A 27,522-nucleotide genomic window follows, 5' to 3' on the forward strand; every position below is an offset into this window, starting at 1 on the left:
GAAATCCCGGCCGCCGGGGGCGCGCCGTTCTCTCCGGGAGGGGCGGAGAGGCCGGGGAGCGGCAGCCTGGCAGGGGCCGAGTGTCCCCCGGCGTGGGGAGGGGATAGCGGAACGGACCCGGAGGACATGGAGGCCGAAGGGGCCCCTTCGTGGCGGGGGCCCGGCGGGGTGATCCGCGAGCTCTGCCGCTCCTTCGGCCACTACAACCGGCACCTGGCGCGGTTGCAGCACAACCTCCGCGACACCAAGAAGTTCTTCCGCGACGTCAAGTACTCCCAGGGACACCCCTTCGCCGGCGAGGGCCCCCCGGCCGGGGCTGGGGACGGGGCCCCCCGGGATGGCTCCGCACCCGTCGGTGAGAGAGGGGCCGGCGGTCGAGCAGGGCCTGAGGCGGGCAGGGAGGCCTGTGGTTGGGGTGTGGGAGGGAAATGGAGGCGAGTTGTGGGGATGAGGAGGCTGTGGTGGGGGGTAGATGGGCTGGGGGTGGATTAGCAGGGGATGGTCAATAGGTCAGAGAGGTTCTCCTGCCCCTCTGCTCTGCCCTGGGGAGACCACACCTGGAATATTGTGTCCAGTTGTGGCCCCTCAGTTCCAGAAGGACAGGGAACTGCTGCAGAGAGTCCAGCGCAGCCACCAAGATGCTGAAGGGAGTGGAGCATCTCCCGTGTGAGGAAAGGCTGAGGGAGCTGGGGCTCTGGAGCTGGAGAAGAGGAAACTGAGGGGGGACTTTATTAATGTTTACAGATATATAAAGGGGGAGTGTCAGGAGGATGGAGCCAGGCTCTTCTGGGTGACAACCAGTGACAGGACAAGGTGCAATGGGTTCAAACTGGAACACAGGAGGTTCCACTTAAATATGAGAAGCAACTTGTTCCTGGTGAGGGTGGTAGAGCCTGGCCCAGGCTGCCCAGGGAGGTTGTGGAGTCTCCTTCTCTGCAGACATTCAAACCCGCCTGGACACCTTCCTGTGGAAGCTCAGCTGGGTGTTCCTGCTCCATGCGGGGATTGCACTGGATGAGCTTTCCAGGTCCCTTCCAACCCCTGACATTCTGGGATTTGGTGTGATTCTGTGATACAGGGGTGTGAGAGGCTCTGTGGGGTGAAATGGGGTGATGGGGGCTGTGGAAGAGGTAGACGCATCTTCCTCATCCCCACACCCAGACTGCTTTTTGGGGGTGAGGGAGATGCGGCCCCTCAGAGCAGGTGGTTTGTGATGGGTTTGTCATGGAGCTGATGGGATAATTCCCTCATCATCAGCTTCATCCTCCTCTGTCGCTGTTGACAAACATCCCTGCCCATGCGAGCTCTCCCGCCATGTGCAGAGCGGCCCCTTTCCATAAGACTGTCTTGTGAGGAGAGTTCAACATGACATTAAATGTATATAAAGATCTTCTTTATTCATTTCCAAATGGCTCATGACTCATCTCTTTTGGCTACTTGTCCAAAATACTTGTCCATGCTTGTCTTATGCTTATAATTCCCATTTGAAATTTCAAGTGTTGTTGAGTTCTTCCGCCCGCCTATGTAGAAAAATAAAAGTAGTTTTCCGCATAAACTGTCAGAATAGAGGTAAATAGCTTCATAAAAATGTGGTGTCTCTGTTTATGTCTTTCCGTGACTTCCAAGAAGTGCGAACTAGTTGGTTTCCCACATTTTCTGAGGTCTCAGTGCTGCTGGAATGGCAGCTCCACTGGCAATGCTGTTCTGTCCGGTTAATTCTTGTAAAACCTTGCGAGTCAAATAGCAATCCTGTCTTAGAAAGTCTACTTGCTGGGCTCTGTAGATGCGAATGCATCATTAATTAAATGTTCCTGACACAGGATACAGATTTCACCACAATCCTGCCTGCTGTTTCTAATAGAGAGTGCTTAAAATCTCTGTTTTGTTTTGTTTTTAATATCTACCTTGACCCAGTTTGACTTTATTGCTGGATGTGTTGCCAACTGGCCCTTAAGTATCAGGGCTCCAAGGAAAGGCTGACTGCTTTAGAACTTGTTCACGCCAGCGGTAATAACAGTGTAGGCTCTCGGTTCAGGATTTCAGACTGCAGAGGTTGTATAACCATTACTGCTCTTAAATAATTTTACCTTTGTGCCTGAATAATCTGCCTTTGGACAGAGCTTCCTGTTTCTGTAACATTTTAGTTGAATTGTACATGTCCAGTACTCTGTGAAACTTAGTGGCTGGTAAAGCTGTTTTCCACTAACATGGGGAGGTTGCTTTAGGTGTCGGGGGGTTTAAGGAGCACAGTTCTCACTGACTTCAGAACCACGTTTTCCTGGAATCTGCCCTCCAAGTGCTGTCAAAGTGAGTGGAATTTTGACCGAGCAGTTCTGCAGGCTTTTTGCATCAGGCATGAACATTTGGCGAAACACAAAAGAATTAGGAAGCAAAATGGATCCTCACTGCCTACAACTGAAGCAGAAAAACAAACTGTGAAAGTAAATGTTTCGGAAACAAAACAAATGTGAAGGGTTTTCCTTTTGAGACACCTGTGAGATGAGTGTAACTGCACAGAGAGGTAACTGCACAGAGAGGTAACTGCACAGAGAGGTAACTGCACAGAGAGGTAACTGCACAGAGAGGTAACTGCCCTTTGAATCGCACAACTAAAGCACAGCCTGGGTTGCTGTGTGCAAAGCCAGGCCTAAGGATCTGCTAAGCTGAGCAGCCGCTGACCTTTCTGGTGAGCCGGCTCAGTCAGGGCTGGATACTTGCTTTTCCATCCCACCCTCCGCTGCTTAGGAGGACGACAGGCAATATTTGTCCATCAAGGAGTTATCACTGACCAAATGTTCCCTCTCTGGCCTTACTACAAGGTCTTACTCCTCAGAGTAAGAACAATAAAATCAATTCAAAGGGTAGCCTTCCAGCTACTGTTTATGAGAGGAGGGAGAAAGTCTTGTTTGCACTGTCTGCGTTTCTGAAGCGGAATATATGGTTTGTTCTCTAGGTCTGCTTTGTCACGTACAGGCTTCTAAGAAGGATTTGTTGTAATGCTACCTGTAGCTTTAGCCTGCGTGTCTGACAGCTTTTTATTCTTGCTGCTGCTAGCGAGTGTGTTTTGCACTGACTTTCTGTTAAAAGAAAATCTTTATTAGGGACTCGGTAGTAGATTTTACTAAAATACGTTAAGATACTAAGAAAAAACAAACCAGAAACCCTGATTTGAAATGAAGAAATAAACTTAACAGCAGAGTCCATTATATTGTTAAGCAGCATCCTTTATTTTATCAGCACTGGGGAGCTCTGGTGATCATCCTCCATAAATGCTTTAATGACTGGACGCTCTTGCGTTGCTTATATTGACACAATTATTGCATATTAATTACAATTTTTAGAAAGATTTAACATACAGTATATCTATACTAAGAAATAATTCACGATGTTGGTTATAGTTTAGTTTCTCACTTACAATGCATCTATTAATTATTAGTTAGATAAGCTAAGCACTCTGCTTCTGAACAACGTATCACTTCATCTTCTTTCTCCCTCTTGTCGTGCAGAAGGATCTAAAACTTGAAAAATATCCCCTCATTTTGCGGGTGGTCAGAAAGCATCTATCTCGTGTCAATTGGTTAATGATGGGTACGTCCTTTATAACTTAATCACAGTACACATTAATTTAGCAGCTTCTCTTCAGATGGTAGTTTTTTTGCTTCAGGCTATGCTTGAAATAATTTGAACTCTTTGCTGTAGCAACCTAAGCTTTGTGATATTTCTTTTGCCGTATTTCAGAAGCGTCTGTACGCTGGGCTGTGCCTCTTGTACCGATATCCAGAGCGTCTCCAGAGCTCTGGTCAGTGCCTGTGGTGTTATCTCAATGAGCGTGTGCTGGGCTTGGTAGCCTAACTACTCCAGACATAAATGTATTTTGGAGGGGGTGAATGTGTTAACCAGAGGGTTTGGAAGAGTTTTCATCCCGATACTCTGTTGACTGAGGGTCTGTATCCTGGTTAAAATGTGACGGCTTTGTCCCTGTTGCCGTCAGCCTCCTATTGTGCTGGTCAACACAAGATGATAGTTTTTAAGATTAGATAACGTGAGGAGAGGTGGAAATAACTCCTCAAATAGACAGGAGGAGGCACTTGCGAAGAAGCTTCAAGTGGAGCAGAAGACAAAGCTCGGTTTGGGGGCTGCTGACGTTCTGACGTCTGCTCCTGTAGAACCGCTTGCATTGGTGAGTTGATCCGTCCGTGTGTTCTCCTGGATTTAACAGCACCATGCTGGGGTGGCGCTAAAACTTGGTTTATACACCTATGCTAATCCTAAATCTCGTAGTGTTCAAAGCCTGCTGGAAGTTATCGCCACCACCACAGGAATTTTCTATGCAAGGTATCAGTATTTGCGATAAGTATGAGGGTCTGGCTTTATTTAGGCGCAATTGTCCACATGCATTATTGAAAACGGAATAGAAAGACAAGTGAGACCGGCAGTGCAGTTGGCCTTCCTTGGAAAGGGCGTGAGTAAACCCTTAGGGCATCTACAGATTCCATAAATTCAAGTTTAGATTCTTCTGCCAAGTGTTTGACGGAATTTTGAGCTGAGTCTCAGTGAGAGATGTCCTTGTTCTTGGAAAGGCTTCCTTTCATCAGCATGAGCTTAATAAAATGCACGCGGTTAAGGATCCCCCTGCAGCCTTTTTTTTTGATGTGTTTGTCACATGTCTCCAAATAACACAGTATATGGATACAGTATATAGCACCAGCTAAAATCTTTGGCCAAGGTCCTGCCACAAACAGGAGCTGCTCACACAGACGTGGGAATATTGCCGCATCTCCTCAGGAAACATGTTCAAAATCTACTTTTTGTTAGGTACAGCAGGAGGTCACATTCCTCTTGCTTCATGTTCAGATTAGTAGCATCACCTATTAAATACTGGGTGAGTGTTTTTACCCTGCGTCTTATTCTGAAGTAGTGATATGCGTTTCGCAATGCGGAATAAGAGCAATTGCTCTGTCGCCGTGCAACTCGCTGCGGGTTTTTGAGACCACAAGACCCACTCTAAGATCTACCAGTGATAGATACACGTAGGTTTGAAACCCCTGCCCCTTGATGGGGCACTGGGTTCATTGTGATACGGCTGAATCTTGATTTTTAGTACTGGTTCCATGTTTGTTCTCCGTATACTTGGTGTATCGCAGTGTGACATCAAGTGAAATGTAATGGATTTGTTACTGCTGCAGCTTGTAGTAAACTTGGTGAATAAATGCTGATCACAGGGAGGTTGTGAGCATGAAAAAGATGAAGGGTGCTTTAAAGACGTATTTATGTATCCATTCAGTGCTTTCAGTAATTTCGGCTAAGCTGCTGTATTTCAACCATTTGTGTGTACTCGTGAATCCAGAGGGTGCGATCTGTCTCTTTTCTTTTTTGAAAGCCTGTGCAGAGAAGGTTTCACAGCCATACTGTGCCTTCTGAATTGCTTTTTTCATGCTCCGTAGCTGAAGAGAGTTCCAGTTGGAGCTTCAATAGATGTAAACAGATCAAAGAAATTCTTTATCTTGCAGATGAAGGCTTAAATGTGCTATTTGTGGGGGCCAAGGTTCTGCCCTTCAGTCACTTGATGTGGCCGCTCTGCTCTGGTGGTGGATCTTGAAAGGCTCGTTTAAGGAACAGTCACGAAGAGTTGCAACTTCAAGAAGTGATTTCTTGCTTAACTTTTCCCAAACTGCCTGTTTCTGGGGATCAGTGTCCTGTGTGGGGTTTGCTGAGTGGGGAAAGGGTTTTCCCTTGGCGTTGTGTGGGATGGAAAGACTCCTCTGATGGAGAGAATTCATCAAGCAGTCCTATTGCCAGACTTGAGACTTGAAGGAAAGCTAAATCTTAGGCAAGGTGTTAAAGAAACCTTAAACTGGGTCTAAGACACAACCAGCTACGCCTGGTATTGCTCCTGATTTGAATGATTTCACTTAGAGGAATGGAATGCTAAACGGATGGGGATTAGAACAGCTGTTGTATGTTATAGTTACTTGTGCTGAGGAATATCTCGGTATATGAGAGCATCTTGTTTTCTTTGGGGTTTGAGATGCCGAAACAATTTGGGATGCCAGAACGTGACTCATTAAAAGAATTTTAATAGCCCTGGTGAAACAGGACCTTCCCCTACAAAATCCTGCTCTGCTGTCTTGTATTTGAGTCTATCTTTAAACCGTATTCTTGTCAGTTTGCCCGATATCAGGGTAATCATACTGGTTTCCAGCTTTCCCATTTGGCAGTTGTTTTGGGGACTGGTGCCTCCATTTGCTGTTTTATTCTCGGGTGCCATCTGCCCTTGGATCTGGGACCGCAGTGCTGGAACACCCGCTGGTTTGTACTTGCAGGGCTTGTGCTCAAGAGCAGCAGATGGGGAATTTGTTTGTATCCATTATTATCTAATTTCTTTTTGGTACTACCAGAATTACTCTATTGCTCTGCATAAGGTAATGCAAAGCTGCTTAGACACCAGCTTAGATGACTGAGCGTGGGAAAAGCTGTATTTAGGGCTTGTAAAATAATACAGCGGCTAAATTCAGTACTAAGGCTGAGTTGATGTAGTAGGACAAATGGGAGGAGTTGCAGCATCATGGACTAAGAATTCCAAGGGCCTGGTAGTGGGATGGCACAACCAATGCTTTAGAGAGAGCGATGCCAGGGAGTCCTGGCTACTCTGCAGAAGATACAGATAAAGAGCCATTTCTTTTGGCAGCTTAAATATTGGTAAAATGAATAAAAATATCTGGCAAACTGTGCCTTTTCAGTTCGATGACATAGGTTGGAAAGATGCGCCCTGTTAGTGCGATCAAAGGAGTGAAACCATTTCTTATGGTCTTTCAGGCCTCGCTGGGAACCTTCTGTCTTCCAGGAAGAAGTGTCTTCCCTTGGGCTTTTCTCTACCTGGGCTGCTGAAAGTATGACAGTTCAGTCTCTTTAGATGCTGTGATTGTATTTCCATCAGGGAATTACTGGCAGAGGTTATTTAGTTCTGCTGCCACGTGTCAGCAAACTTGATCTTGTCATTCACTTCATGTAGAGAAGCAATTTTGCAAGAATGCCTTTCCTTGGGGCTAGGAGGGGAGGTTTGCTGCTTTAAGTCAATGATCCTAAACTTTGGTCAACAAGCTTGTGCAGCGATACTCTTGGGATTTGATAGATGCATAGTATTTGAGATTTTTAAGTGCGTGGGTGGAACTGTCACCGATTCATAGTCGATTGGATTTATTTCTGGTATGTGACAGGAACGTTCTGTACGCCTAAGCCATCAAAACTTGGGAAGAGTTAATGACCCATTGGGACTCAGTGAACTCCGGAGCTGTTCCATCCAAGGCAAAATTAGCCCTTTGGTGGTTTCAACCTTGACAACTGTTTCCTCCTGACTTTTAGGTCTTACTATTAGTCTTCCCCTAACCTGCTGAAGAGAGCTCTGTGTAAACACTTCCTAGCGAAATAGATGGGGAGAACAGTCGTACATGGGGAGAACATCTTAAAGGCTTGATGGGAATCAACCTCCAGCGGCCCTCTGTGTCGGTGTGGTAGAAACTCTGAATTGCTGCCACTGGTTTCAGGGTCCATAAGCAAATTCTTGGTGCTGTGTGGGTTTCTTGGTGGACTGTGTGGGCTGCGTTCAGCTGCCGTAGACATCCAAGACTTATCACTCGGCCAAGCTGTTCTAATGCAGTTTGTCCTTTATTTTAGGGCAGAATCTTATTTCCTTCCCTCGCCACGAGGAAGAGCATCTCCAGCGGACTGTGAGCTGGCACCCTTGCCTTCTCATCCTTGGCCAGAACTGTAATGCCAAATGCCAGTTTCTCAACCTTCTGCTGGGTGAGAAGCTGCTCCCCACCACCAAAATCAGCAACGAGGAGAATTGTAAGAGGCGCCGGATCCGTTTCACGCACGGGACGCAAACGCGGATTAGCCTGGCGCTGCCCGAGCAGTATGAACTGGTCCATATGATGGCAGCGCACCGAGGGCACTGGGACACGATACCCGAGGAGGACTTAGAAATTCACGGGGATACCGAAGATCCTGCTCACCGGATAGCGGAGCTGGAGGTCATGCTGCCGTACTCACTACTAAAGGTAACTTGATGTCTGTGTAGCGTTGTTGTAGCGAAGGTGTAACACTTACAGGCCCTAAAAAGCTCATGGTGTAAACTCTCAAGCACAAGGTATTTTTTAAATTAAGGAGAAGCTGGAAATCTGGTGTTAGGGTTTTGATTGGACATCATTGTCAAGGCTTGTGTGCTTTTGTTTCAGCATCATCATTCCTTTATAATGTTTCCATCTGTCTTGGTAGCCAAGCTTACTCAGGTGTAAGTCCAAGTGTCTTCTACAATTTTACTCCCGTTTCAAGGTTATTCAAGGTTAGCTTTGCTGTATAATTGTACCTAGAAGCTGTTGTACAAGGATATGTACTTTTTATCCTGAAGAGCTTGTTGTCAGGAAAGCAAATCTTCATTCCACCATCTGATAAAATTACCTGATTTAATTTGTGAGGGCAGCTTTTGACATTGCCGTGGTGTCAATGGAAATACCAGGTGTTAGGAACAAGGAGGTGGGAGTCTGTTCTCAAGGCTGTTTCTGACACTGTTAGTATCTTCCTTTGTGATTTGCCTTTTACTTGTCCATAAAACACATTCCAGTCCTTAAAGTGTTGCAGCTTGGTGTTTAGCAAATATCGTTAAAGATAAGGGTTGTCTTTCGTAGCTTTTTACAGCTTCCTTAAGCTTTCGTTGCATGTCATATCTTACATCGAGCCTTTGTTATTGCAGTAAAAAACTTCTGGAGCATTGCGTTTGGCAGTCGAATATCTGGAATAGATAATTAGTTCTTAAATATAAATTGCTTAAGTGCAAAGAATATGATCCGTTGTCACATGAGTAAGTGTATGAACTTCATAGTTGAACGATAAAATAGCAAAGTAATTTATTTTTTGGACATATGAATTGAGAGACGATTGGAAATAGGCAGAAAATGAAGCCAAATCTATCTTCATGGGTTTGAAATATGTTCTAGAAACCGGTCTGTAACTAAATTGAAGCCTGTCCTAACGAGATCAGACAAATTGATGCCTTCTTGGAATGCGCGTGTGGCTTCCAGCATCCACTGAACGGACAGACATACCATGTGTCTGCAGAGTGTACGTGAGGCAGCCGCTGCTTCCCAAAATAAACGCCTGCTCTGGATCTTCTGCTTGTAAAATCACGCCTTGCTTTGCATAAAAGAGCATTTTGCTTTACATTTATTTGACTTGGTTACGTTTTCAGATGGGCGAGTTTAGATGCGCTGCAGTTTACAACCCCCTTTCAGATCTCTCATGTGAGTGACAAAGATTTCTCTGTCTGGCTTGGGTGATATTTAGGACATTTCCATGAAAACAGCTCCTCAGATTAATTTGAAAAGGGTTGGGGAAATAAAAAGCTCTTCCAGTAGGAGGAGAGGGAGGGTGAATCACAGCAAGCTTCAGCTGGAATCAAAGGGTTCCTTACATGAATTCAAGGAGCTAAAGGAAGGAAAACTAATTTTTTAAGGCTGTTAGGAAAACATATTATATTTTAGCAGGTAATTAGGCTGGGGATAAGTGACTGTTAGGTTACAGGAGTCTGACATGTGGGCTTTTCCACCTTCCTAGCTAATGTACGTTCTTCAGCTCTACTCGGCATACACTGAGACAACCGAGGGTTTTTGTTCAATATGTGGTAGTTGTAGCTGCCGCTCCTGTATCTGGTGGAATACACAGCTGGGGCGGTAATGGATGAGGGGTTTTGGATGCTATCCAAAGCTGCACGTCTGCAGAAGTACTCCGGAGGAGCTTCTGCTTTTTTTGAACTTGTGAAACAAAACTAGTGGTCTAATAACACTTGTGTGCTTGATGATAGCGTGGTATTCAATACAGAGCTTAAGGATTTGAAAATTTGCCCAGGAATCAAGTGATTTGATGGAGCTCAGCACTTTTTGGGCAGAGGGGAAGGGAAATCAATCTGAATTTTACCCCATCTGTTATCCAGAATCCCTCAGTTTTCATCTGTTTCTCTCCCAACAGCCGAGCGCTTAGAAGCAATACTGTGTTTCACTATAACCTTATATTCCAGATATTCAGACAGAGGAGCTGTCAGCGACTTCAGGACCTGGGGAAATAAAAACCATGCACCTTTTCACGCTTAAGCATCTCTTACCGAGAGATTTAATTGCGTAGGCTGGCCTGGGCATCTGAATTACACGCTGCTGCTTTGTGCAGCCACTTAATGCTGAATCACGCTTCTTGGTGCAGATACTTGTTTGCTAAATCCAAACTCATTAGCCATTACTCCAGTAAGGAAAGACTAAATTATTTCAAAGTTAACAGTATCCAAATATTAACTAAACTACTTGTTTTTTTACTTGGACATAAATTCAATACAAGTGTAGAATATACTGCTTTTTAGTATTGAACTGCCAATGGAGCACCCTGGTGTTTTTCTTTCCTATAGCCTGATATCCAGGGCGTGGGACCGTGCTGGCTTTTCTGTGTTACTGAAGGATGACTTAATCCAAAATGGCTTTACAGAAAAGGGGGGTGAGGAGGAAGGAGGCAAACATTTCATTTGCATGGGCCGGCTGCTGTGAGAACACTCCCTTGTATAGGTATGTGAACTTAGTTATTTTTAAATGTAAAACATCAGGGAAGGAAAATACTTTGGCCGAGCTGCTCTATTCCTTGGGGTCACTGCCCACAGGAATGCAGGTCGTGGGGAATAATCCACCTAAGCAGACACATTCTTAGATTTATAGTGGGAGGAAACTGTTGGCTCTGTCCCTCAATCTTATCAGTTGTGCCTGGAAGCCAAAATGGCTTTCTCTGAAGTATTAGTTTTCATCTGGATGGTACAGCGGAGTGGGAGGAGGTTCGCAGGGCCAGACGCTTCCTTTCTCATGCCTTGTCTTGCTTTGTGCTTCATGCAACTCGTCTTACTGTAAGTCAAGGCCTGTTTGATCCTGGATTTTAGTTTTGTTCGGAGGTACGGGATTCACGTCTGAATGCACAGATGTGCACACAGTGTGCCTGCACGGTGTTCTCTTTACACTGACAGTTTTTTATCGCTGTTGACAGCATCGTATTTTAAATGGAAGGGCTGTAACTCTGCCACTTCATGTACCTGATGTTCAGATTGCGAAGTGGGAGGCTTTGATATTTTAAAAAGTTAAAGGAAATGTGAATGAAGTTGCTTGTCAGCAATTTCATGCTTACAGCTCTGTCAGGAGCGTTCGAGTGTGTTTGTAGCGGTGTGACCTTGGGAGAAACAGCTTAAAAATGTCAGGAATCCAGTGTGAGTCATAGGTATTCCCCATACAGAAAGACTTGATCTCTAATAATATGAAGCTGCATAGACAGTGTTTAAACTTCTGTAGGACATTAATAAAAATAAAATGGGAAGAAATGTTGCTAATGCTCTCTGGAAAAGCCTGAGAGGCCTCTATGGAAAAAGAAGGACCAGTTGCTGGGGCTGTGCTGAGTTGTCTGTGTTGGTTTTCTCTCTGTCTCCTAGAGACAGCGCTGGCTTCCTCCTTTGTTTGCAGTCGCTGGCGTGAGTCACCCGGCCTGGGGAACAGCCCATCACCGCACATCCCATCCTGCTCAGCGTCCCAGCACCTACATCCCATCACTGCACATCCCATCCTGCTCAGCATCCCAGCACTGTACATCCCATCACCGCACATCCCATCCTGCTCAGCATCCCAGCACTGTACATCCCATCACCGCACATCCCATCCTGCTCAGCATCCCATCACCGCACATCCCATCCTGCTCAGCATCCCATCACCGCACATCCCATCCTGCTCCGCATCCCAGCACTGTACATCCCATCACCGCACATCCCATCCTGCTCAGCATCCCAGCACCGTACATCCCATCACTGCACATTCCATCCTGCTCAACATCCCATCACTGCACATCCCATCACTGCACATCCCACCCTGCTCAGCACCCCAGCACCACACATCTCACCCTGCTCAACTTCATCCAACAGCTCCCATTTGAGCGCCCAGGAGTCCCAGGGCAGGACTGACTCTCTTATAGCTCTAAGAGCAGTTGGGAGACCTGGTCAAGTCTTTCTCATTTTTCTGGTGGAGCAAAATGATTGAAGAGTTCTTAATCATCTTAATCAAAAGAGAGCCACGAAGATGCTGAAGGGAGTGGAGCATCTCCTGTGTGAGGAAAGGCTGAGGGAGCTGGGGCTCTGGAGCTGGAGAAGAGGAGACTGAGGGGGGACTCATTCATGGGGATCAATATGGGAAGGGGGAGTGTCAGGAGGATGGAGCCAGGCTCTTCTGGGTGACAACCAGTGACAGGACAAGGGGCAATGGGTACAAACTGGAACACAGGAGGTTCCACTTAAATATAAGAAGCAACTTCTTCCTGGTGAGGGTGGCAGAGCCTGGCCCAGGCTGCCCAGGGAGGTTGTGGAGTCTCCTTCTCTGCAGACATTCAAACCCGCCTGGACACCTTCCTGTGGAACCTCAGCTGGGTGTTCCTGCCCCATGGGGGGATTGCACTGGATGAGCTTTCCAGGTCCCTTCCAACCCCTGACATTCTGGGATTCTGTGATCATCCCCCATTACAAGTCAGGAGGATGGTGCTTAAATTCTCTCTTCAGTTCAAAGCCTGTGAGGTTTTCTTTCCTTGTTTCAGTAGAGGAATATCAGCGATTTGAACACTGTTCTTGCATATCCCAAGGGGAATCTTGTCTCCTTCCTTGGAAGGGAGGGAAGCAGGTTTCAGAACTGGCCGTTTTTAATAGGGTTGGTAAGAAGTGGTATCAGCAGGAGCGCATGAGCAAAGCAGAGAAACTGTGCAGTAAGAAACAAGTAAATAAAATCTTAGACTTTGGCTGGCTTTGAAGAAAGCCATAACTAAGCTTGTTATTAATACTACCATCTGTTCCTCCTCATCTGTCCTTTGGCTGTGAGCTCTTTGGAATGGGTTATTGTGCTGCCTTTGGGCAGTATGGCTGGTGTGGCACTCGCTACACTGAGAGTGGACAGCGCGATATCTCCTTGAAGAGCTGCGGATCTGGTCAACATCACTGGGAGCTGAGGGGGTGTTTACTGGGCGAGCTGGCTGCAAAATGGGGCAGCTGTAAGCTAAAGAATAACAGCTACTCCGCAATAGGACTTAGCTGCGAAACTTGCTTGAAGTTTTATTCTGAACTGGATTAAAGCTGAGGCACTCAGTGCAAAATCCAAGTTTTGGAGTTGGGCACTAATCCATTCCTGGATCACCAACCTGGGCTGCGTATTAAAGCGTGATGCTGTGCGTGAGACTCCAAACCCTTCCAAAGGGTTTGAATGTTTCTGGTTTTGCACTTTGTGAATGAATGACAGTGTGTTTTTACACGTATCGGTTTTTAAAAGGATCTGTACCAACCTGGTGTGTTTTTCTCTATTTCCTCGCTTGCTAGGAAGTGGACATCGTGGTAGCGCCGTGTCGCGGGTTCCAGTCTGCCGAAGCCACCTTGGGGGAGTACGTGAACCAAGTCTTGCCTGTTGTCATCTTTGCCATCAGCGAGGATGAACTTTCTTCTTCCGACGAGAATGAACTGCGCGAGATCAAAGAGAAATTCTCTTTGCCTATTTTCTTCTTCAAAGTGCCAGAGCTGGGGGTTGAGCTGATCTCCCCCAAAAAAACTGAGAACGAAAAGTCCTCCCTTTACTGCCAGCTGATGGACTTGGAGTATCTGAGCACCAACCACTGCAGCTGCGGAGCTCCCGCTCCCGACGCCGATGCCCAGAGCGTGTTGGTGGAGCAGCCGGAGAAGCTGCGTCTCTTAAGCACTTTTTCCAGGCAGGTGCTTCAGAAGCATCTCGTGGAAGCGGCGACGAGTTTAAACGAGGTGCACTGCCGCTGCCTGAACATCTTCATCAACCAGGCCTTCGACATGCAGCGGGACCTGCAAATCACGCCCAAGAGGCTGGAGTACACCCGCAAGAAGGAGAATGAGCTCTACGAGTCGCTGATGAACATCGCCAACCGCAAACAGGAGGAGATGAAGGACATGATCATAGAGACTCTTGGCAATATGAAAGAGGAGCTTTTGGAGGATGCTGCTAATATGGAATTCAAAGGTAATGAGTGACGGGAGAGTCATGGGAATGAAGCGGTTAAGGGTTTTGAAGGGGAGTGATGGAGGAATATTTGCTGGTTGAATGGCAAGGTAGACAAGGGACTTTGCAAGAAAATTCAGAAGCAATAGACAAAACATTTTTCTGTAGTATCTCCTGGGTAAAAAGCACTGGCCTGAACATATTTCTTCTAAATCAGCCTTTTTTCCCCCCCTTAGAGCTTGCTGTGTAGTTCTGGGTTAGGGTAATTTACTTCTCTGCTTTAATTCCCTGTTCTGCCAAAGGAGAAAATAAACTCTTTCAACTTTGCCTCAGTGGACATGTTGAGACTTGGGAATAAACCTGTCCTAAGAAAAGAAGCTGGTGGAGTTTTAGCGCTGAAGGCTTGAGTTGTACTTTCTGCTTGATTTCTTTGTCTGAGAGAGGTTTTCGTAAGACTTGGGTACAGAGCCTCCTAAAGTGAAACCCCTCTGGGTAGGTAAGGTTTCAACACAACATATTGTGCTTCTGAAGCTGACACTTGGCGTTTGGTGTGTGTTTTGGGGAAATGTGGGAATTCTTGCTGCGTCTTCCAGTACCGGAACTTCCAGGAACACACATACGGCATCTGTCGGAAACATCCAAGTGAAGATTTGTAGGTTGCTCCACAGCTCTTTTCTCTTTGCCATAACAATTATTTCTCTCCTAAGGAAATGCAGCTCACTGGGCTGATGGGGAAAGATATTTCTATTTAAAATGAAATCAGAAATAACTGGTTTAAAAGAAATAATTTTTTGTGAATTCAGTGGTCTTCTAAGACAGAGTTTTGGCCTCTCTTGTGTATAATTTTGTTTCACATGACTGATTCCTCCCAATTTCAAACTGGCATGTTATCCCCTGGGATGAAGAGGAGAAATGATAGATCATGTTTAATCCTGCAGGTTAGGATCTGGATCTTTTTATTTCTGCAGGTGGAGAATGGAGTTTTCCTATGTCTTGAAATGCTTGCTTTGTAGTCCCTGTATAAAATGTAGTCCTCAAAAAACTTAATTGCAACATAACCTATTTGCATGCTGCAAAAAAAACAACAAAATGTGCTAACAGTATAGTGAGTGGTGTGAATTATCCCTGTTGAGGGCTGCTATTGCTCCTTTATCAGGACAGGTAATAATTCCTGTATTCTGTCTGTCCCACGCTACACGGAGCTGGAAAACTGTAGTGCCCAAGTTCAGGATCCTGAGTACATTTGGATAAAACACGCACAGTCAATATGTGTATATATTTATTCATGCAACAAATATCACTTAGAGTGCAGCATCTTGAGTATCAGCATTTGAGGTAATATCCTACGAGAAGGAAGGGGTTATTTTGAGGAGCTAATGCCATCTGCCGATGGCTGGATCTGTTCTAATTAGGCTGGGCTCTTGCTGGCCAAAATCCAGAGCCAAGGTCTTCAGCTCCTGGTGGTAACACGGTGCTACTCAGAGTGGTTACAGCCCGTGAGCAGCGATTGCTCAGGGTTTGTTTAAAAGTACCAAGTGCTAAGATGTGATATTTTGGCTTTTCTGCAACCTGGAGTACCAGCTGCGCGTTCCTGGAGCTACTCTAATGCTTTTGTACTTTCTATTGCAGAATACCGCACTACTCAAGGTCTGTAGGGCTGGTTTTAGACCTCTGTAAAATGGGTGCTGTAGCACTGGATGTGCAAAAATTGCGACAGTCAGTGTGGGTGGGTTCTGCTGTTATTCGTGGCTTGCTTTGTATGGCTTAGAAACACCGTTGGCTTCACAGTAGAACATCTGCATTTAAAGTAATGAATCTCTGAAGGAGCAAAAGAGCGTTTGGAGCAGGAGCTGCAGCTCCTTTGCAAAACGCTCTAAGCAGCTCTCAGTGGCCATTGCCACAAGAGTGATATATTGAGTACAAAAGATGCCTTTGTTCTTTTTATTCTTTGGTGCAGATATCATCATTCCTGAGAACGGGGAACCCGTTAGTTCCAAAGACATCAAGTGTTGCATCAAGCAAATTCAGGAACTGATTATTTCTCGATTAAACCAAGCGGTTGCCAACAAGTTAATTAGTTCGGTGGACTATCTGCGCGAGAGCTTTGTGGGGACGCTGGAGAGGTGTCTGAAGAGCCTGGAGGAGTCTTGGGAGGTTTCAGTACATCCTGCAAGGAGCTTGGAGAAGTCAAAGGATGTTTCTGTCCACATCACAAGCAATTATCTCAAACAGGTATGGCGACTTCAATGGCTGTCTAGAATATTCTTCATAATTGCCTTTATCCTGATCCAGCAAGGTGGGAGGAGACTGAGATGCTCAGTGAAATTAGGGGAATGCAGCTCTGGTGCCTTTGAGGGAGGTGCTAGAAGTGAGCAACAGTCACTTAAAGACACAGTACTTATTTTCCCTAAATCTGTGCAAAATAACCAAATCACAGCCTAGAAACACCCATGTCCTTAATACAATAAATATAACCAAATTAGGGAATATCCCATATAGTGTCCTTATTTTTCATTTTCAAGGTCTGCTCAATTTGATAGTGACTATAGCTTGCAAAGTTCTCATCTTTCCATCTTTCCCCTGCTTTCCAGATACTAAACGCAGCTTATCATGTTGAAGTCACCTTCCACTCTGGCTCAACGGTAACCAGGATGCTGTGGGAACAGATCAAACAGGTACGGGTGACGTTATTTATTTCTAGCGTGTGTCGCTGTACAGCCAAATATTTTCTGAGCGAAGAATAAGGTGAATACTCTCAGCTGCCCTCTCAATTTTGACTTTGGACACATGTTGGAAAGCTGTTGCTTGCCCGCTCAGCTCTAAGGCTGTGTGTATAGTTTATTTCTGGGGATGCTAATACTTAATTTAAAGCAAATACCTCTTTAGTGCTTTCTTTCTGTACGGAAACAGCAAAGGAATGATGGTCAACACTTTCAAGCTCTTGCTGTTCATGTTTTGGGTGGCTGGTTGGTTATTTGGGAGTTTCTTATAGGGTTTTTTGCTTGTTTGTTTTGCGATGTATATTGATTCAGGTCAATTGACTCCTCTCCCTTCAGTGCAGACCAGACTTCCTCAGGTCTTTGTTTGAAATTTCTGTCTCTGTTAAAGCATTTGTTTTTCTGAAGTTCCTGATTTGACCTTTACTGCCCTCTCCCCATTGAGATTCAATATGGATGAGTGAGAGAAATACGAGTTTTTTCCCAAATAAGTGCAGACTGAGTGGTAACAAACCTTCTGATTCCTCCAGCCTGGGAGAGGGATCCAAACTGGGCGTGCAGCAGATGGATTTCTGTGGCTTCTAATAAAGGGTGGAGCAAGGCGTCTTAATGACCGAGCAATTAAAGTGGTTCATACCCACACTTGGGATTTCCGTACCTTGACAGCATGTCCGCCTGGAAAAAGCTATTGCGCTGTAGCTCTCGCCGGTTTAGGAACATCCCCCTTCCTGAGTCTGTTCTTTCAGGCTATGAGCTGAGCAGCCTGTTCTCTGTGAACTTTGATGCAGAATTCAAAGCTGTCTTAAGATCTGCTCGTGCAGGGGCACTCACTCTGTTCCAGCTCTAGTTTCTGCAGCTTGCTCAGGAACAGCCCTGGCCAGGGGACCGACACAGCTCTCGACAGGAGGTTTTCCTGACTGTCCTGGTTTTGTTTTAAACAAGACCAGCTCTCTTTTAGTGAATTTAACAAGAGTGGTGTTGATAAATTTGCTTTATGTTCTGAGTTGTGAGTCAATCGGTATTGAACGTGATAGGCATCTTGTGTAGCTACGAATATAAAAATTGAGAATTGGTTTGGCTAGTACAATCCCTACTCTGCCGCTCAATATTTTGAGTGCCAAACTTCAACAAAATGTTATCTTCATGAATTATCTCAGCTTCATCTCTGCATGAAAATGGGCATGAATTTCCAGTTGCTGCTTCTGGGTTATCAGTGAATTCTGGGCCAGAGGTAAAACAGTTGCAGTGGGAAAGATTGCTGTGGGCAGCCACTTACTGACAACTTCTCCAATGCACAAAGGTGTTCTGTCTGTTCTCTGATGATCTTCCTTTTTTCTGGGTGGATCACCATGTTCTTGAGTATCTTGATGGGTGTTGTCAGCCAGTAGAGGAAAGGTGGACAAGTTCACCACCTGGGAAGGGTAGAAATGTAGCAAATAATCAGCATCTTCTCCAGCAATCATTTATTTTTAGTGCTTCTCTTTCAATTAACACTTCAGCTAAGTTCTTCGAAGTAACTGCACTTTTCTGAATTTAGCTGAATGTTTTTTCAGACACTCTTTGCCCCAGAGCTGGTAACGGTAGCAGCGGCATGCAGAAGAGGCCCAGGTTTAGATTTATTGCTATGGCAGCCACGGTTACCGATACATTTTGCATGTCCCATAAGTGAGAGGGGTGTATTTGCAAGGAGGGGCAGACAGAGCAGGTGACTAAAATTGACCAACTGAGTCACCGTTTACTGCAGGGGGACAATAAACCATGGTACTGACGCAGGTCTTGACGGGTGCCACAACCGTGAGGTTTTCCACGCACTGACTGTCTCACCACGTGTGTTCTTGGTCAGATGCGAAAGGATGCTTGGCTTGCAGGAATGAACTCAGCAGACAGTCAGAAAAATCAAACCTCTTAGTGTGTGTGCACAATATTGTGATGGATACCTCTAAATTGTTCGTAGTTGCTATAGGTAATTATTGAGCTGAATTCTACGTGCAGATGGTGGTGCGTTATTCCAAGCAGCCTCAGTAAATTGACTGATCCTTTGCTCTTTTTTTTTGTGTTAGTGCCTTAATCCTATTTCCTGTTTTCCTAGATCATCCAGAGGATTACGTGGGTCAGCCCACCTGCCATCACCAGTGACTGGAAGAGGAAAGTCGCTCAGGATGCCATTGAGAGCCTCAGCGCATCCAAGTTGGCCAAGAGCATTTGCAGCCAGTTCCGGACCAGGCTCAACAGTTCCCATGAGGCTTTTGCAGCTTCTCTGCGACAGGCAAGTGTGTGGAGCTGTCAGGGAAGACTTGTTTTGTACACAGGCGCTTGTGGAGACAGGATTTTTAATTGCAGAGATAGCTAAATGAGCAGGTCGTGCAGTTAATACTGCCATTCTGTAGGCAGAGGTGGCAAAGCTGATTGAGTGCCCTGATACAAGGTCCCATTTTTAAACCAGGCGTGCTTAAAGTAGGATCTCTCCTCAGTTGTGCAAGAACCCTCATGACTCCAGGGCTTCACAGCAGGCGTGATTACAGTGTCTCTGATATCTCTCGTAGTTAGAAGATGGCCATTCTGGCAGGCTGGAGAAAACGGAAGACTTGTGGCTGAAGGTGCGGAAGGATCACGCTCCTCGCCTGGCACGACTCTCGCTGGAGAGCAGGTCCCTCCAGGATGTGCTGTTACACGGTGAGTGCTGTGCTGGATGTTCTGTTATCTTCTGCTCCCTCCTTCTGAAGTGGATTTAGTGTCCAGTTATGGCCCCTCAGTTCCAGAAGGACAGGGAACTGCTGGAGAGAGTCCAGCGCAGCCACCAAGATGCTGAAGGGAGTGGAGCATCTCCCGTGGGAGGAAAGGCTGAGGGAGCTGGGGCTCTGGAGCTGGAGAAGAGGAGACTGAGGGGGGACTCATTCCTGGGGATCAATATGGAAAGGGGGAGTGTCAGGAGGGTGGAGCCAGGCTCTTCTCGGTGACAACCAGTGATAGGACAAGGGGTAATGGGTACAGACTGGAACACAGGAGATTCCACTGAAAGAGGAGAGGAAACTTGTTCCTGGTGAGGGTGGCAGAGCCTGGCCCAGGCTGCCCAGGGAGGTTGTGGAGTCTCCTTCTCTGCAGACATTCAAACCCGCCTGGACACCTTCCTGTGGAACCTCAGCTGGGTGTTCCTGCTCCATGGGGGGATTGCACTGGATGAGCTTTCCAGGTCCCTTCAACCCCTGACATTCTGGGGTTCTGTGATTCTGTGGGTGTGAAGAAGTAGGAGGGGTGTTTTGCTTTTCACTCAGTGAGCCTCCATCTGACACATACTGAGAACCTCGGCCTGTGAGAAGCTCTGGGCTGCCAGCCTGATAGCGTACGGGAAGCAATAAACGTGTTTTAACGTCTGACTAAATGGATGTCGTGCCTTACAGGCAAACCAAAGCTGGGCCGTGAGCTGGGCCGAGGACAGTACGGTGTGGTCTATCTGTGTGACAGCTGGGGAGGGCATTTCCCCTGTGCGCTGAAATCCGTTGTTCCTCCGGACGAGAAGCACTGGAATGACCTGGCACTTGAGTTTCACTATATGAGGTGTGTATTGTAAGCACTTCTCTCGTTCCTTGTGGATCTCCTTAACTTTGCTACTGCAAATGCTATAGGCAGAACCTTGCTTGCTGTAGTTCAGCTTGCCAATGCCACTGCAAAATCACAACAAGGCACAGAATGATGGGCAGACATGCTCCTTCCTCTTTTAATCTGATTCTCTGGTGTCTGTGCTGTTCAGACACTTGCTATTTTGCAGAGTAAATTAGAATTAGAGTGTGATAGCACACAGTTGTTCTCCCCTGATTTCTGGTGTCGGATCATCCCTCCTTTCCTAATCTTTGTCCTGCCTGACTTCACAGAAGGAAGTGATGGGTCTGCCCTGCAGAAAACAGCTGGTTTTCAGTAAACAGCTGCAGGCAGGTGCCGTAGTACAGACAGCTGAAATAACACAGTATTTCTTTAGTACTATAACCTTTAATATGCTTTCTTGAGTTTAACTGGATCAGACAGCTCTATATGGTTATCAGCCCCACAACCATGGGTTGCTGTGAATTTTTACTGTGCGGCACAAGGTGCAGGTGCATCTTACTGTTGTAAAGCTGCAGCTGTTGAGCTTTTTTCCTTTATAAAGTGGGGCCTGGCCTGGGGAGAAGGATACAAGTGACCAGCTCTCTGTGCTGGACTTCCTTTAGGTCTCTGCAGACACACGAGCGGCTCGTACATCTCCATGGTTCTGTGATAGATTATGGATACGGAGGAGGCTCCAGCATTGCAGTCTTACTGATCATGGAACGGTTGCACAGAGATCTCTATACCGGACTAAAGGTAACAATAATCCATGTGCAATACATACATTTTTGTATACATGAAAACAATCGATACATAGACATCAATTAATATGTAAAACAAAGCCAGAAATGCTTTGTTTTCAGTGCTGTAAAAGGAACTTCCCACTTGTAGGAATTAAATCTCTGTGTGTTTATTCTTCAGGCTGGGCTAGAATTAGAAACACGATTACAGATTGCCTTGGATGTAGTTGAAGGAATCCGTTATCTTCACAGCCAAGGACTTGTGCACCGGGATATCAAACTTAAAAATGTCTTGGTAAGGAAAACTTTTGTATCTGGCTAATCCTGAAGTTTTATGAGGCTTTTTTAGTGAGAGGGAAAAGCATAATATAAGTGAAATAACAGCTTTCTTCATTCAGAACCTTTTAACTTGTGGTTTTAGCCACAAGGAGCCTTGCAGTGAGGTTTCCCTAAGTCATTTTCAGGCAGAAAGGCCAGGGGACAGGGAGCTGTAGTCACTTCTCTGGAAGGTTGAGAGCTTGAGCTACAAGTCGCGTTTCCAGTTCCCACTTCTCTCAAACCCCAACCACACCCTCTACGTAGGAGACAAGAGAAGGCACGTCTTGTTACTGAGCTTAACTGGGTAAATGTCCACCAGCAGCCAAGTAATCGGAGAAGTTTACTTAAGAACAAGTGCCTGACTCTTCAAACATAAACAGGTTTTGAAACCTTAATATTCAATATTCAAACACGATACGAAAACAGAGAAGTGTGGTTATCAGCTGCCCGTGTGTGAATTCTCCTAACAGCTTGACAAAAGGAATCGAGCCAAAATCACTGACTTGGGGTTCTGCAAACCGGAGGCCATGATGTCGGGCAGTATTGTGGGCACACCTATTCATATGGCTCCTGAGCTCTTCACAGGTATGTTTGTCCGTTCAATCCGCTGCTGTCTCGCTCTGCCTTCCATTTTGAAGGCCATGACTCTGAATTAATGTCTCAGCTCACTTATGAGGGGAAAAATCATTAAAAGAATTCAGAAGACTGCCTGCTTAGAATGCAGAGTGTGTATTTTTTCTATATTTTGAGTCTCAGTCTTAAATCTTTGGTTAATTGAAAGAGGATTCATAAGCTTTGAAGTGATTAACACTCTTGCAATTGGAAGGTTAAATTATTAGTTACGAAGCTGAAAATATTTAGCTTTCATAGGCAAATATTTCAGAAAGGATCCCATTTTTTTGTTTAGATAGCAAGTAAGGTGTTTTTCAAGTGGTACTTATATGTGGCATGTGTTCAAACTCACTGTGGTGTGCACTCTGGTGGGTGTTTTTCCTGAGTGAGCATCTTCCAGTAGCACTTGAAAGTCTGTAACACATTTACCAGAATCCTTTTGGTCCATCTGAGATGAAATCAAATTGCAGCAACCCTATTTGTGCTTAATTTATCAACTATTATGCAACAAAATGTTGGTGGTTAAGTCTGAAATGCACCTGAACTGCAGCGTCCCTGAGCCTCAGCTTGGGAAATGCTGGTACAGGTGAAGTGTGTAAATCCTCTGGGAATCAACCTCTTATCCCTTCACCTTTGGTGATGTGTTACTAAGCTTCACACAAATCTTGCCTTCTGGCAACGAAGTTCTGGTTTTAATTTGAGGAAGCGGAACACAGAAATAAATCCTCAGACTGCTCGGATTCCAGCCATGAAGGTGCTGTTTGCCCCGCTGACCAAGTGTGTGTTTTGTCACAGGGAAGTACGACAACTCGGTGGATGTTTACGCATTTGGCATTCTCTTTTGGTACATTTGTTCGGGACACGTGAAGTTACCAGAGGCTTTTGAGAGATGTGCAAGCAAAGATCACCTGTGGAACAATGTTAGGAGAGGTATAAATGGCTTATGTTGAACTCTGTTGGTTGCTACCTTACGCTTGAGTAAAATTTGAGGGGAGATTAGGAAACCCTTTTTTATCCTATTGGAACTGAAAGGTAAAAATACAAGTTGTATTGCTTCAGTGATGGTTTAAAGAGTAACACTTACCTAGTTAAACTTGACATGTTCTGCTGAAAACCTAACTAAAATTAGTAGGGAATAAAGAAATAAAGCTTGAAGTTAACCAACTCCTTGCCGTGGTGCCGCAGGAGCTGTGCTGGAGCTAAACCATGCAAAATAGTCCAACACTTGTGATGTAAAGCAGATCGCAGAACCAGCCGGGCATGATCTCCTAAGGAATGTTTAATCCCCTGCCATTTCTGGAGGCCGTGGGGATCAGTACATTCAAGTGCTTCATAAGCAAAGTGCTGGGGAAGCTGCTGCTGCCGCTCTGGATGTTGAGTAAAACACACTGGTAGTTTTCCACCTAAAATACTCTTAAACCTGTGTAGGTTTAGTGTAGTGCTGTGTTTAGTGGTGGTTTATTCCTATGGTATCAGAATGCTTTGTGTCTCTAGTTCCTTCCCATTTAATCTCTCCCCTTCTCATGTGAAATAGATTAACTCAGCTGAGCGAGTCTTTGGTCAGAAAGCTGCACTCGCTGCTTGTTCTCGTGTCAAACTTGTTCCCAAAGGCACCGTTATGAGTGGGTGCGGGGGTGCCTTTTTTCTTATAGGTGAGGATCTTCATTTTGCTCCCAAATAGTTGCAAAGAGGAGGCTCTAGTGAAACCAAAGGTGTTGGGAGCGTGCTCGATCTCCTGAGTGACTCCAGCAACGCTCCCATAGATGGTGACATGTAAACCTTTATCAAGAGCATTAGGCCCCAGACATTCCACTCTGGTCACTTCAGCCTGCTCCAAAATAACGCACCTCAAAGTTTTTGAGGTCCGCTGATGGTAACCACATCCTTCTCCGTTTCCCAGGCGTTCGCCCAGAGCGTCTCCCGGTGTTTGATGAGGAATGCTGGCAGCTGATGGAAGCCTGTTGGGATGGGGACTCCTCCCAGCGTCCTCTCTTGGGGATTGTCCAACCGATGCTGCAGGGGATCATGGACAGGCTCTGCAAGTCAAGCTCTGAGCACCCCAACAAAGGCTTGGATGACTCAACTTGAAGCACGGAAGGATTTTTAATTGTGGGAGAATTCGGAACCCCGAACTCTGCAGATGGCTTCTTCACATGTAGCTCTTTGTGGCTAACGTGAGTGGGACAGGTAATAGCCACCAGAAGATTGCTCACAGAGGTGAGACCTCGGGGATGTTCCACCTTGAATAGCGGCCAGAGAAATCTCCCCCGGTACACCCCACTGATGCTAGTTACCCCGCTGCAGCTTTTATTACGGAGTTGTGCAAATAGGATAGAAAAATCCCCACCCTTAAACTAAAAGGGGATTTTTGCCAATCCCACCCAAACACCCATCCAAGAAAAGCATCTTGCGTGTTCCAGGTAGTGTCTGTGTTGCTAGGAGTCGATCCCAACAGTCTTTACTCAGTAAAGTAAAAACTCTTCCCATTAACTGATGGCCGGAGGTGGCCTTTGGTCCACACGTCACTATCCCAATCGCTTCTCGATTGGCACCAATTCCAGTGTGGCTGGAGAGAAAGCAGAGGCTCTAGGCTGGAAAGTGTTTAGAAGCTGAGAGCATCTGGCTGAGCTTCTTGCGACACTCCACATGTTTACATTGACAGGAGCAAAGCTTCCATGTTTTACCTAAAGGGGTTTATCCACTGTTCCACTGCAGTGCAAACACCCCAAGTTATAAGCTATTTATCTCTTGTGTACCCTTCACCTCTTCTGTAAACGAGCTCTTTTTTCTAGTCATTTTGCTTCATGATAGTTGAACGTCTGAAGAAACCCGACCTTTCTTTTATGGTCTTCTGGTAAAATGGAAGACTTCTCAGAGGTGACACATTGTAAAACCAAACCAAAGTCATTACAACTAATGACTGTCCATGGGGAAAATGCCAATTCATTTTTAATTAAATTTGGGGGTTGGATTAGTTGTAAAGGCAATGACAGTTTTAACTTGTGCGAACTGTGACAGATGGGTTTTTTAAAAAGAAGGTTTCTTCAGCTTTTTTTAAAGTCACGTGCTTGGTGAGAGCAACTCGAGGGAAAACAGGTCATTTGTTCTTCAGTAGCTGTGTTGTGGCTGCGTCCGTTCATCTGATCGTTCACTCTGAATTCTCTAATCTGGCTGTGTTGAAAAGTCTCAAAAATGGGAGGGGAGGGGATTCCTTCAAGGAAGGTGCGGGCGCTTCTGGAAATAAAACCCTTGCCCCTTTTGCATTTCAGGGGCGAAGTTACTAGATCTTGTTCTAACATTACCTGTGGGTGGAGGCTGAGACAGAAAATGCACCTTGTTTACTACATGAGTTGGCAAGTTCTCCCTGGGTTTACTGTTCCTCCAGCTGCAGGAGATGGTCACGCAGCGCTGGTGGTTCCCTGAGAGCTGCCGTGCTGCACCCCGAGCAGTGCAGGTGTGTGGAATTTATTGGCTCGTACACAGCAAAATGACAACCGCTAGTCTGCCTGTTAAACAGCTTGAACAAAGGAAAGGGATACATAACCCTGCAGTATTAGTTTAGCTTAAATCTTCCTTTCTTTGTGCAATAAACAGAATTAATGCGCTTTTTATATATATATTATATATAATATATATATAAAGACTTTTTTACTTACCTGCAAGCGTGGGCGTTTCTGGTCTGTGATGGCAGGAACAGGAGGGTTCTCTGCAGACACAGCCCCGCCAGCTCAAAGTGCAGCAGCCAAGAACCATATGTGCAGAAAAACACAACCTTGTCCCGAATAAGAATGGGGAAGCGTTTCGCTGCCTTGGTGCACACACTCCACCAGTGACACTAACAGTATTAACCTGTTCTGCTCTGCGTGGTGGTTCGTAACCTTATTTAAAACTAGGAAAGTCGAGGCCAGTCTCTGGCAATTACTAGAGGTAGCTTGTGTAAATAATACATGTATGAATAAAATCGAAATCTCTGTATATGCAATTCCAGAAATGTCTTGTATGGCTTTTCCTGTGTAGCCATCTCCAGACACTTAGCTGATGCTTTATTTTTATTGTTATTTGTAGCTACCTTGATGTCTCGTTTCCCTTTGGTTTGTCTTTTTGCATGTTTTGGCATTGTAGATCTGCAGGTTTTCCCAACCTCAGTACAGCTACTTCTCCGCATTCTTTTCTTTCCCGTTGGGTATAAAGTCTGCCAGACTGAACTTGTTTTGAGAGATTTCACACACCCTGTTTATCTTTAAACCTAATGCTCCTCACCCCCCCATTAGAGCAAGGAAAACGAGGTGAATAATTGCTTTATTAAAAGATTCCACAGAGTGTAAAATGCAAGCGGGACCAAACTCAAACACCCCTGAGCCTGGTGCAGTCAGTCTGTTCTTCTCCCAGACATTTATTGCCTCAATCTACTGAAGATGTTTGTTACAGTGTGTTTTAATGTTATGTTATAACCTGTGCATTGTAACCAGGTGGTGAACTGGCTTCTGTTGTATATGGATGCAAACCAAGTCTTGTGATCATTGCCACTTAAACCAAGATAAATCCCAGAACAGGGAGGACTGAACCTCTCCCTTCCTGGAGGCCTAAAGGGGAGATCAGGCCTAAAATGATTTGGGGAATAAAAGCTTTGTTTAGAAAGGTGTAGGTTTGGCACCATGAGGTTCTGGTCTAGGTGTTAGAACTTGCTCTGCACTCCACAATCCCCAGCCCAGTTTTAAACCTTTCCTTCCCGTTCCCCTTACTAGGATGAGCTGGGAGAAAACCCACTCGCACCATATGGGACAAGGAATGGGCTGGAGGCTTCAGGACACTCACTGCGCCTCTGGATCAGATCCTGGGCTTAAGTCTGAGGATTAAACTTACACTAAACGCCTTGTTTGGTGACTGGAAAGCAGCCGTGGTCTATTTAGGGAGCGGGAGAGCAGCCCCTGCTTGCCCTGAACCCACTAAGCTTGGCTTAAATAACTTACACAAGTCACTCTTTTTTTTAAATTTTATATATATATATATTTCTCTAAAGCACAATTGCCCTTTTCAGTAAAAAAGCGGCCCTTTATCTGCTTCAAACAGCCCTCGAGGCTTAAAAAAAGTAATAATAAAATAGCACTAAATGTTCGGAGAGCGGCTTCGCATGCTCGGCCGGGGCAGCGGGGCTAGGCCGGGGGTATTGGACCAAAAAGATGTCACAAGTTTCCCGAGCGCGTACGAGAAAGTGCAATAACCGGGACGCCCGAGCTCAACCCTTGTGTTTTATTATTACGGATTATTCCTGTTGCTGTTGTTTTTTTGTATCTGACCGCGCGGTACTAACCCCCCTCCCCTGCGCTCCGTGTGTTGTAAAAGACGCGACTGTGAGTTCAGCCTTCGCCTACCGGGCGCCGCTCAATAAAGCTGCTGTGACCGGTCGCTCTCGGTGCTTTTGTCGCTGCCGCCGCCTCTCCCGGAACGTCGGGCGAGCGGCCGCGGGGCCCGCCCGGAACCCTCCGTGCGCAG

The 27,522-nt window shown here is 45.8% G+C and overlaps 1 protein-coding gene across 1 annotated transcript; it reads left to right on the forward strand.

Annotated features, from left to right (window-relative positions):
• Window positions 1-27,435, forward strand: DSTYK (dual serine/threonine and tyrosine protein kinase). The gene is made up of 13 exons (XM_065854588.2): window positions 1-355; window positions 7,675-8,060; window positions 13,421-14,084; window positions 16,021-16,295; window positions 16,655-16,738; window positions 18,870-19,046; window positions 19,324-19,453; window positions 20,179-20,335; window positions 20,983-21,115; window positions 21,281-21,394; window positions 21,888-22,002; window positions 22,825-22,959; window positions 23,930-27,435. Exons 1-13 carry the CDS (start codon window positions 127-129, stop codon window positions 24,115-24,117), a joined length of 2,787 nt encoding a protein of 928 aa, XP_065710660.1. The 5' UTR covers window positions 1-126; the 3' UTR covers window positions 24,118-27,435.
• Window positions 27,436-27,522: the final 87 nt, after the last annotated feature.

The sequence above is a fragment of the Patagioenas fasciata genome, chromosome 21, assembly GCF_037038585.1.
Source record: "Patagioenas fasciata isolate bPatFas1 chromosome 21, bPatFas1.hap1, whole genome shotgun sequence".
Taxonomy (NCBI): Eukaryota; Metazoa; Chordata; class Aves; order Columbiformes; family Columbidae; genus Patagioenas; species Patagioenas fasciata.